Source organism: Lithobates pipiens, unplaced genomic scaffold (genome assembly GCF_037356315.1).
Source record: "Lithobates pipiens isolate NorthernLeopardFrog02 unplaced genomic scaffold, aLitPip1_a1.2 Scaffold_28, whole genome shotgun sequence".
Classification (NCBI taxonomy): Eukaryota; Metazoa; Chordata; class Amphibia; order Anura; family Ranidae; genus Lithobates; species Lithobates pipiens.
The window spans coordinates 51,537,042-51,548,865 of NW_027507789.1; the positions used below are offsets into that span (position 1 = coordinate 51,537,042).

An 11,824-nucleotide genomic window follows, 5' to 3' on the forward strand; every position below is an offset into this window, starting at 1 on the left:
AAGTGAAGAATGCTGGATGGGTGCCCATCGGGCCGTCCTCCATGCACACTTTGTCCTGGTTTATCAGAAATTCACCAAAATTTTTGAATTTTTTTTTTTACTGATCTGAAAAGAGATGCATTGTTGTCTGGGACCGTGCACAGAGCTGAGTAAAGCTCAGTAATACTGTGTTGAGTATAGAGCAGTAAAACACAAAAAAATAAAATGTTTCATTTGAGTGTAGTAATTTGTCTAGAAGTATGCTTATATGAGTGTTACAGTACTGGCAACGAAGGAGACAATTTAAATCTATATGCTTACTCACTCAACATTACTCAGGTCTTTACACACAGATGTGGCCCCACGGGCGTCACAAGTTCCAGAGTAAACATCAGTAAATTATGACGCCCGTGTGCAAGGGGCCCTTACACATTTTTAGGAGATGTTAGTTACTGTTGTGTCTTTTGTGATAAGAGCCAGCCTGACACTCTTCCAGCGAGAAATTCATACAACAAATACATGTAGTTTTCTGGAGTAACAAAGAAAGAAACATATTTGACACAAATGGATTTATTTGTGAATAAAAATTTTTGAATGTCAGATACGCCACATCAACATTTGGTACTAACATATTAATATTCTGTAACGATAGACACATGTTACATTTATGGCAGCTTTTGGAGTAGTTAATTTTTTGCGTGATGCACACTTAACACACACAAATTTTTTTTTAAAGTTAATTTGTTCCTAATGGCAGCCACAATTTTAAAGCCAGAACTACAAAGGTGGCTCAGAGTTTGGGGATTTGATGCCTTGGATGACGAACCTTCCAGCATGCTGACCAGGGGTGGCAAGGACGACGCGCCCCCCCAATCCATCGCTGCCTTCCCCTATTCATGCGTCTGAATTACAAATTATTTTCTTTTTTTTAAGCACCGGATTAGAGCCCGAGGCTCCAATAGGCTTCAAAATAGGGTGGTCTCGGGGTTCAGGGAATGTGAACGGAGCCCACCCAGGTGTGTTACAACTGTGAATGAATATTTGTTATTTTAACAAACCCTGGCCAATCAGTAAGTGGGTTTTGAGACCCGTCACCCCATAGGCTGAAAAGACAGGTGATCCTATTGAACGCCTGGGAGGAGGAGAGGAGACGCACGCTCAAAGCTGACGATGGAGTAGAGGACATGGAGACGCTCCCCACCTAGATGGGGTAAGCGTCGGACCCACCGGCAGACAGCGAGGAGGGAGGTGGTTTGTAGACTGCCTGGGGCTTTTGGCCTCTCTAGAAGACACAGAGAATGTCAATTTTAATGTTCTAGCAATGCTCTAAGTTGACCCAACCACTCCTGTACCTTTTGTGTTGGCCTGTAAGCCTGCTCGTCGTAGTGCTGGAATAATAGATGGGGGTGCGATAGCTCAGAATGGTTGGTGCCTGTGTTTTAGTCCTGCAGCCAGTGTAGAATGGCTAAACTATTGACAGGTGTACTGTAAAGCAAACTAGTGCTTTTCCCACTTTTTTTTTCCGCAGGGAAAAAAAAATAAAAAAAATCTGCTTTAAAAAGAAGAGGCACACATTCACACCCATGAATAGGCCTAATTCTGATTGCATGGAAAAACCCAAGCAGGGAGCCCCAGTGATAAGCTATGGGAGACAGCCCATTGCCAGCAATGCAGGCTACATGTGTCCTGCGCTGATCACTCAATGAGCAATTACATGTGAGTAACTGATTAGTTGCAGGAGTCGGCTGCCACCCATTGCTTTCAGTGGGATTCTTCCATGTAAATGGAGTCAAACACATTTGTAGGTGTGAATGTGGACTAACTGATAACTCTTCTTGAATCCCCCTTGAGTCTACCCCAGTCTGAAGCCCAATTTATGGGTTCTTAGGTAAGAGTTACAGCGCAGCACTAGGCTTGTCCCTTTCTGGACATTCCATCCCGTCCTGCCAGCACGGAGTAATCTTTTACGATTGTGAATAAATAATCAACAACACGGGGCTGTGTGATCTCCTGGAGCAGCAGGCGTTTACTATTAGCTGGCAGGTAGATCACACAGCCCTGCACTACTGGCTGACACCTATTGTGAATAAATCAGCCTTGCAGGGCTGGGTGATCTACATGACAGCATAGTGGGTGTAATAATAGATTGCAGACATTTTAGAAATCCTCCTACACTTGCACAGGAATGAGGACTGCTGAAAGAGAAGCTTCAGATACACAGTGCCTTAGAAGTCCAGCTCGACGGGTAGCACTGCTTTGCCCTTGGCACTACCCAAACGCTGCCACTAAAACTCTGCAGCCAGCTAAATTTATCCAGAAGCAGTGCCCTCTCATGTATAAAAGCCTTCATGGCAGTGGAACTGAAGTGCATTGTCTCCCCTGTACAGGAGAGCCCACATCAGCGCCGTTGGGCCGTGTAAGTAATCTGCCAGCGTAGTGGATGTTTAACAGTGGGTGCTTGTTGCCTACTGTGTCTAATGATGTTGTTCGTATCCGGCATGTACCTGCTGCTAGATACAAACACTTTCAATCAGCTCCCATTAAATATTTGTCCCCTTGCTAACAGCATAGTTAGAAAAAAAAGTGTGTGTGGGGGGGGGGGGGGGGGGGGGGGTAAGCTATCCAATCATGCTGCTCAGAAATCACAGTATGGATCAGAACTCTGGCACTTGGTCCCCTGGGGGACTTAAAGTGGTTGTAAATGCAGAAGGTTTTTTTTTTTTATCATAATGCAAGATAAAAAGACTTCTAAGTGCAGAAGGCCCCCTAATACCTACCTGAGCTCCATCTTAATCTAGTGATGTTACATGAGGGACTCAGCCGCCCAGGAATTGCCATTGGCTCCCGCTGCTGTCAATCAAAGCTAGTGTCATCACAGCCTAAGCATATTTTAAATGGTATTTTTTTTTTTTGTCACCAACAGTGGTTTGCTTTAAAGAATGGTTTTATCATTGCCCAATAAAATATCTGGCTAGGAAGGGTTCTAGTTTGATTGTCGTAAACAGAACTTGACAGATCTGGGTGCCAGACCCAATCTTGGCCTTAAATGCTGAATCTTTTTTTCTGAACGGTTTCAGATAATCCACCTGCAATGCAATGATCTGTTACAGACCCAAAACATTATTCAACTCTTCTGAATGAATGTCACAGCAGAGATTCATGCCAGGTGAATTGTGTAAATTCCTGACCAGCAAAGATCTTTGGTGTGAGATAATTCTTATCAGTTGACCGACCAGTTCGAAAAAAATAAATAAATTGGAGCCTGCAAAGCCAACATGATCAGGTATGGTCATGCTTTGATCATGGGTATATATAATGCTAGCTTGGAACACAAAACCATTTGTCAACTGCCTTCAGACAATGAAAATACGAGTCCCACATCGTACAGTGTTGATGCAAACAGCCTGATTTGATACAATAGCAGTAATGATGATATTCACATGACATGCAGGATGTTCTACATGAATCTGAAAAGACCAAATACTCTGAAAGTGGGATGATGGAAGAAGGATGGAGAAAAAGTCTGTTGCCCCATGAGGAAGACTCCATGCAGGTCTCAAATGGATTAAAGTTATTCAGCTTGCTATGATTAATGTATAAAAACAAAATGAGTTCAAGGTTTTGGCGATTATGCCCTTACGCACTGCTGCATATGATAACATGTAACATCCATTGTAATTCTTTGATTGTCCTCAGGTGAAAGAGACCCGACCTCTTTGATTCTGTCACAAATAAGCAGCCATAACTATGATTTCTGAGAACAGCTGAGAACCTGCTTACTCACAGGATCATTTTTGTTGGGCCTCCCTTTAACTCTCCAGGCCCCAGAACAGTGACAATGCCAGTAGTTGCACCTTAGATCATGTAATACCCAACTGTTCTCAACTGAGTTTTCCATCTTTCTGTAGAAACAGTCCATGACAGTTGGGTTCACAGTCTTGAATGCCAGCAAGTGTCAATACCTGAGGATATGTGGCAGTGGACTGCTGATTATTCAGCTTGTTAGGACCACTGATGATGCACAGGCCAGTCTGAAAACAAGTACATATGTTCCTTATAATTCTAGCAAATTATACTGAAATACAGAAACTCTTCTCTGATGTAACCTCTTGCACAATGTGTTTACTGAAAGACATGGCAGGAACCATCTAAAACAAAGGTTCAAGTAAAGTACTATTACTTTATTAATCGTTCAAGAGTTTTCTGTTTTTCCCCCGTCTCTTCGTGTTTCAGAGCTGTGCAGTGCAGCTTTTGTTCCTTAATTCAAGTGCTATGTGTTCATTATGAGACCATACAAAGAGGCCGAGCTAATGATTGCCGCTGGGCACAACATCCTCTACTGGATATGTCTTCTCCAGCCAGGATCTCATTATCAGAGCAGTCGTCCAGATCGCAGGTTGAGCTGACTTCTGCCCAAGCCTCCTCGGTGGCCTCCACTGTCCATATTGGAATGCTGACTTTCATTTGCATATCATGTAGCATTCTTTCTACATGTTCGATCTGACCTGCCAGGTCTGGAGAGCAAGGCCTCTCCCCTCGCTGTGGATTTTCTTTTACTCTTGTGCTCGGTGACTTGATGTTGCGAGCCCTGTAGGCCACTTCGGAGGTTTTACCAATGACCCCAGTATTAACTAGTCTCTTGCGTCGGCCATGCAGAGGAAAGAGTTGGCAAAGATGATGAGCTTTACACAAGTCCTGCTGGAAAAACTCTAGTGTGGAAAGGAAGAGTACCCAGATTCGTTCAAGTTCCACCCTATCCTCTTGAGTCACCTCTTGTTCCATCAGCAAGACCATCAGTGTGTTCCTCAGATCTTTTAATAAAGAAATACACAAAATTACAAATTGTTTTAGAATACATTCAATACTACAAATATATACAGAACAGGACTTGATCATATTCATTTTGTGTTAATATGCTAGTTTGATTTATAATAGTGTTTTCGTTAATTTCACCAAAGCTGAACTCCAGGCACAAAAAAATGCATTTAAATATATTTCTTAATAGTCTCATATGATGTAAATCCACTTTGTGTGCGTCATATACCTTTGCAAACTCAGATATTACTTTTTGTAAGAGTAGTGACGTCATCACTGTGCTGCTAGATGTACTGAAAGGTGTGTGTTTTTACAGCTTCCATGCAGCGATTTAAAATAGAGGGGGTGGCCTGCTGTAATAAGTGGGCCTTGTATTTCAACCCCTTCCTGCCACTGTCTCCCAGCCCTTTAAGAAATTCCAGATGCCGGGAGGCAGGTATTCAGGTCGTGTGCCCACTGTGATTGGCTGTCACAGATTTCACATGATCGGACAGTTCCAGATCACAAGTATGCATCGGGAGCTTTCTGGTCTCGGTTGGTGACTGTGCTGGAAGTGTGCAGTGCCACATACATGCGACCTCTCAGTGTTAAAGCCCACCCGCCGAGAGGCCACATATATGTGTGCAGCCAGTGGAAAAGGGTTAAAGCGGTATTAAACCCAAACCAAAAAATAAATAAAAAATTACTTTCCTGGCTCACCTCATGTCAGCATACAGCCAGTGAACTCTGCCCCCTTGACCCCACAGGACAACCCCTGAGAGTAGGCGGGCCCAGACTAGTCATCTTTTTCTGGTGGGGGGATTATGGTGTGGGGTTGTTTTTCAGGGGTTGGGCTTGGCCCCTTAGCTCCAGTGAAGGGAACTCTTAAGACGTCAGCATACCAAGACAATTTCATGCTCCCAACTTTGTGGGAACAGTTTGGGGATGGCCCCTTCCTGTTCCAAGATGACTGCACACCAGTGCACAAAGCAAGGTCCATAAAGACATGGTTGAGCGAGTTTGGGGTGGAGTCCTGACCTCAACCAGACAGAACACCTTTGGGATGAAATAGAGCAGAGACTGTGAGCCAGGCCTTCTCATCAGACATCAGTGTCTGACCTCACAAATGCGCTTCTGGTAAAATGGTCAAACATTCCCATAGACACTCCTAAACCTTGATGACAGCCTTCCCAGTAGAGTTGATGCTGTTATAGCTGCAAAGGGGGGGGGTCAACTCAATATTGAACCCTACAGGCTAAGACTGGGATGCCATTAAAGTTCATGTGCATGCAAAGGTGGGCATCCCAATACTTTTGATAATAGTGGGTGTTTGAGAGAGATATTATTATTATTTTTTTTTTTTAAAAGGGTACTTGTATAGCGCCATCAATTTACGCAGCACTTTACATATACATTCACATCGGTCCCTACCCTCAAGGAGCTTACAATCTAAGGTCCCTAACTCACATTCCTATACTAGAGCCAATTTAGGCAGAAGCCAATTAACCTACCAGCATGTCCTGTGTGTGAAGGTGTGTGTCCATAGACACACACAGGCTCTTCAAAAAGTCTATCGTTTTTTTTTTTTTGTGCGCAGATGTGCCACAAGTCCCGGCAGAGTCCTTCAACACATCTGCACACTCGTGGCATTTCCATGCATGAGCGAAGATTGAGCCAGTATGGAAATTCTAACATTCAGTGTGTCTACGCATGGCCAAACACCAAACATGGACCTAAAAGCCAGATGGAGATCTTTGGCATATTTGCCAGACTAAAAAGATTGTGCGCCAAAGGGAAGGGTGCAGGCCCCAAGCTAAAGGGGACTGAAGTTCATCTTTAAGGCATTTCCTCTTTATCTATACTCCTGACAAGTCATCGCAGTGCACCGCACACACATTTCCATGGGCCAGCATGTGGTGATCAGAAACCCACATGAAGGACAATGAGCCCCCAGTTCTTGAAATATCATTTATTTTGAATATGCTGGAAAATGCATTAAAATGCATGACATTGCGCGCAGTGGAAATAAGCACTCAGACTTTTTCCACTCATAAATCATCAAAAGACAACAGATTAACACGGCTTCATGACCAGCTTCAAATGCTTTTATCCAAGGAGGTTTTTTTTTTTTCCCCATTTTACTTTTTATTGAAAGAATTATTACCATAAAACAGTGGATTGCATGTACACTTAATATATATGTTAAACAATTTTGTCTTTGAGCATCTGATTTATAAAGGATTCAAGGTTTCGTCATTGAAAAATGTGGATGGAACAATGAGCCTGCGGTTTTACAGGATTTAAAAAAAATTAAAAATAATATAAATATATAATCATTTTTTTATTTATTGACAGCACAAGAGAAGCCATATTCATAGCGCAGAAGTGTAATGTCAGCCTCAGCTCTTTACAAGAGGTAAAATCTGCCTTGGCTAGTCAAAAGGATTTGCTGCCTTTTGTTGTGCGCACACACACACTATATCTATATATTTTTTTTTTTTCACACATTTTACTCCCCTCTTCTTTCTTAAGCTTATGGGCCAGTTCACACTAGATGCAGTTCCGTGCGCTTTTTTTCTGCACTAAAAATGCATGCACAGTGTTTTCCAATGGCTCTACCCTGTTTCCCCCAAAATAAGACCTAGCGTGATTGTTGGTGATGGCTGCAATATAAGCCCTACCCCCCCCCCCCCAAATAAGCCTTAGTTAAAGTCCTTTTAGGTCTTCTTTTCAGGGTAGGGCTTAGTTTCGGGGAAACAGAGTAGGGCTTATTTGGGGGGGTAGGGCTTATATTGCAGCCATCACCGACAATCACGCTAGGTCTTATTTTTGGGGAAACAGGGTAGTTCACACCATGCAGTCAGTTTCTGGTGCAGAAACTGACCAGAACTGACCATATTGGTGCAGAAAAAAACAGAACTGCACGGAAGTCACCTGAAGCTCAAACAAGTTCTGGGCGGTTTTCTTCTTTTTACATTGGTGACCTTTTGCCCTGCACAAAATTGTGGTAAAAACGCTATAAAATCGTGCAATTTTCTGCCTGAAAATGCTATGCTCAGATGTGAATGGGGGCTAAAAGCAAGTTACATATTTAGTATTGGGGCTGACACTAAAATCCAATAGAGGTTATACGAGATTTTCTGGAACATTATTGTAGGGCTTGTTAACACAAGCTTTAGCCCTCTGAAGAGTGATCCGTGGTGGATCACTCCTTAAAGAGGAAGTAAAGGCAGTTGAAAAAATAAAATAAATAAAAAAAAGGATAGCATACTAGCTCATTATGAATAACTTAACTGAGAACGAAGCCCCCGAAGCAGTCCTCTGTCTTCCATGTCCGCCGCTGCCATGGATCCCGGAGTGACTTCCGGGTCTCGCTGCTCCGGCGCTGTGATTCACAGCGGCCTTCCCAGTGCGCCGTAGACAGCGGTGGCTGTCTTTTTGTAAATATCTCCTAAACCGTGTAGGTTTAGGAGATATTTCTTGGACTTACAGGTAAGCCTTAATCTAGGCTTACCTGTAAGTCAAAGTGGTTTGTAAGGGTTTACAACCACTTTAAGGACAGAGCCTCTTTTTGAATTGGGTTTACGAGTTAAAAAAAAGTTTTTATTTTTTTGTAAGAAAATTACTTAGAAAAAAAAAAAAAAAGAATAATGTTTGGGCGTTCTAACACCCTAGAGAATAAAATGGCAGTCATTGCAATACTTTCTGTCACTCTGTATTTGCACAGCGGTCTTACAAGCGCACTTTTTTGGGAAAAAATACATTTTTGAATAAAAAAAATAAGACAACGTGTAAAGTTAGCCCAATTTTTTTTTTTTTTTTTTTATTGTGAAAGATAATGTTACACCGGGTAAATTGATACCCAACATGTCATGCTTCAAAATTGCGCCTGCTTGTGGAATGGCGACAAACTTTTACCCTTAAAAATCTCCACAGGCGACGTTTAACAAAAAAAAATAAAAAATTCTACAGGTTGCACATTTTAAGTTACAGAGGTCTAGGGCTATACGGCGATACCTCACAAGTTTTTGTGGCATTCCCCTGTCAGAACACAATAGCTCAGTGGGGGAGATCGCTGTACTAACATCGGATTGTTAGTACAGCGGCTCAGACCTGAGCTGTCTTTTTTTCGTTCAACCTGCTGGGGTATGAAAATTGTCGTACGACAAAATAAAAATTTTGGAAGGGATGTCATGTATTGTATTTTCAGACAACTGTACTAATTAAGCAAAAATCATACGATCTGGTATCGTACGAGAAAACTTTTCGTGTTTGTCCCTTCAGAAAATTTTGGTCGAAAGCTGTGTATCAATAATCAGATTATCGTACGATCGCTTTAAAATCTGTAATTTTTTTTTTGTACGATATTCTGATCGTGTGTACGGGGCTTTCGTCACCTCACCTCCCCAGAAGCTTGTCATAAAGTCAGGCAGCAATATTTCTGTAATGGCATCCTACCTCATGTGGCATAAAGCAGAATGCCATTTGTACCGTCCATTGCCCAAGTTCCTATTGCCGGCTGTTGATCACAACTCGGAAAAGTGCGGTACATACCGGAGGTTATTTACTAAAGAAGCGAAGGCTGTTCATTTTACAAAGTGATTGGGCATTCTTCCCTCCCACTGACCACCAACGCAAGGTGGTATTTTTCCCCACTGACCACCAATCTAAGGTGCATATTTCCTACTGACCACCAATGTAAGGTGCATTTTTCCTACTGACCACCAACGTTGGGGGGATGTGTATTCTTCCCATTGATTGGGCATTCTTCCAACAGACCACCACTGTAAGAAGGTGGTATTTTTCCCACTGAGCACCAATGTAAAGGGGTATTCTTCCCACTGACCACCATTGTAAGGGTCATTTTTCTGACTTACCACCAATGCAAGGTGTATTTTCCCACTGACCACTGCTGTAAGGGGGGGGGGGGGGGAATACCTCCCACTGACCCTAACCACCACCGTAAGGTGGTATTCTTCCCAATGACCACCACTGTAAGGGTAATTTTTCTCACTTGCCACCAATGCAAGGGGTATTTTCCCACTGACCACCACTGTAAGGAGGGGGAGAGATTCTTTCCACTGACCAACGTGTGGGGGGTATTTTTCCCCCCCACTGACCACCAGCGTGAGAGATATTTTTCTCACTGACCCCAACATACTGGTTCTATCGGGCGTTCCCCAAAACATGAAAAAGATTAAGGGTTCTTTGGGGGGTATATCGGTTGAGAAAAGCTGCCCTAACATATGCCAGCCACTCACCGGTGCTCAGCTCAAATGCTTTCTTCCTGCTCTCTTCCAGCTCCTCCCGCAGTCGGGTGCAGTCTGACGTCCCCCCAACACACAGTACCAGCTGCCGGTAGCAGGCGGTGACTTTATTCAGCGAGTTGTGAACTTTCTTGCAGTCGGTGACAGTCCCCTGACCGCTGCTCTCTGCCGCGTGCCCACGAAGCCCGCGCAGCGTCAGTGTCCTGCTGGGGTGTAGGTGTGGGGGTGCCGGTGGGGCACCCTCCAGGGCCGACATGCTTGACCTGTCCCAGTCCTGTGGCGGGGGCACCTGGGAAAGAAAAAAATAAATAAATAAAACTGGATCAATACATCTGTATAAAAAAAAAAAAAAAAAAATCCATCAGAGCCCATTTCACATGTTACAGCCTCCCTGTATTCATTCTGTCCATGGAGAGAGCCCCGATTGGTCACAATGGGATGATCGGCAGTGGCGATTAACTGTCCATTAGTGCACAGCAAGCCCTGCAAAGAAGAATATTTTATTTTCTGCAAGTCATCATTGAACACTATAGGAATTAATGTGTATTGTCTGAAGGAGGCCAATGATGAGGATCAGCGATGACTTGCACCACGCCTGCTGATAAACTCTGCTGGGTTTACTAGATTTGCATGGAGGTGACATACACAGCGCTGATCTCAGCGCTCACCACTAAAAAGGCTGTGTGTATATTATATATAAATGTATAATTACCAAAACAGCATCTTCCAAGACTTCTCCCTAGGAATCCTGACCCAGGCTCCCCATGTCTGGCTGGGAGGATGCTGCTGTCACCGATCACTCCCTGGATATGAAGGGGCTGTGCATGGAGCAGCTGTCATCCCTTCCAGCAAGACTGAAGCAGTTGCTTGTAGCAACCAATCAAAGTAAAGCAATTACTTGTAGAAACCAATCAAGGAAAGGCAATTACTTGTAGCAACCAATCAAGGCAAAGCAGTTGCTTGTAGCAACCAATCAAGTTTCAAGGTCTGACCTATACTAGTAAATGAAGGAGGTTGGTTGCTAGGGGCAACATGTTCTCCCTTTGCATTGGTAAATGAAGGATGCTGGCCGTTGCTAGGGGCAACAGACGCCCCCCCTCCCCTAGTCTTCCCCAGCTCAGCCCCGGGCATTGCACCCTCCCCCGGCCCGGCTATGGAGGAAGCGCCCCCCGATCTCCGGCCACAACTTACCTGGCCCCCTGCAGAGTTGGCCGGGCGGCGGCGCTGTCACATCCCGGGGAGGGCCCGGCTTAGAGAGCAGATCGCTGTGCGCGGCTCAGCCTGCCTGTTTAATAGGATAATGGCAGGAAGCAGCTGCTGTGCTGATTAAAGTCTCATGGAGCCGGATTCCCCGGGGGATCCAGTGTGGGAAGAGCTCCGAGCCCCCGGGGGTGGATCCATCTACACCCCCCAACACACCGAGGAGGGGCGGGCTTATCACCGGGGGAGCGCCGAGCACACCGATCTACTGACCGCACCGTACACTGAGCGGGGAGAGCGCCGAGCACACCGATCTACTGACTGCAAATTACACGGAACGGGGGAGACTGACTTCCCGACCGCCTATCACATTGTACACAATACACCGATCACACTGTACACTACACAAGGGAGACATCCCCCTACCCGCCTATCACATCACATACTATATATTGTACACAATACATCATACAGTATACATCATACAGTACACAACACATCACACAGTATACATCATACAGTACACAACACATCACACAGTATACATCATACAGTACACAACACATCACAAATCACACAGTATA

At 44.3% G+C, this 11,824-nt stretch overlaps 1 protein-coding gene across 2 annotated transcripts; it reads right to left on the reverse strand.

Moving 5' to 3' along the window:
• Nucleotides 1-533: 533 nt before the first annotated feature.
• LOC143935386 (regulator of G-protein signaling 9-binding protein-like) lies at nt 534-11,612 on the reverse strand. 2 transcript variants are annotated; one of them, XM_077459214.1, is made up of 3 exons: nt 11,232-11,612; nt 10,035-10,329; nt 534-4,790 (listed from the first exon to the last, which is right to left on the reverse strand). In XM_077459214.1, the coding sequence occupies exons 2-3, from the start codon at nt 10,294-10,296 to the stop codon at nt 4,261-4,263; spliced, it is 792 nt and encodes a 263-aa protein (XP_077315340.1). In that variant the 5' UTR covers nt 10,297-10,329; nt 11,232-11,612; the 3' UTR covers nt 534-4,260. The 2 variants fall into 2 exon arrangements, with proteins under 2 accessions (XP_077315340.1, XP_077315341.1); XM_077459215.1 differs by lacking the exon at nt 11,232-11,612 and adding an exon at nt 10,753-10,959.
• Nucleotides 11,613-11,824: the final 212 nt, after the last annotated feature.

Excerpts from the sequence above, each read along its gene's own strand:
- LOC143935386 (XM_077459214.1), bottom strand. The coding sequence starts at position 10,296 with ATGTCGGCCCTGGAGGGTGCCCCACCGGCACCCCCACACCTACACCCC. Across the intron at positions 4,791-10,034 it reads AGCATTTGAGCTGAGCACCG|ATCTGAGGAACACACTGATG; the intron begins GTGAGTGGCTGG and ends CTTTATTAAAAG.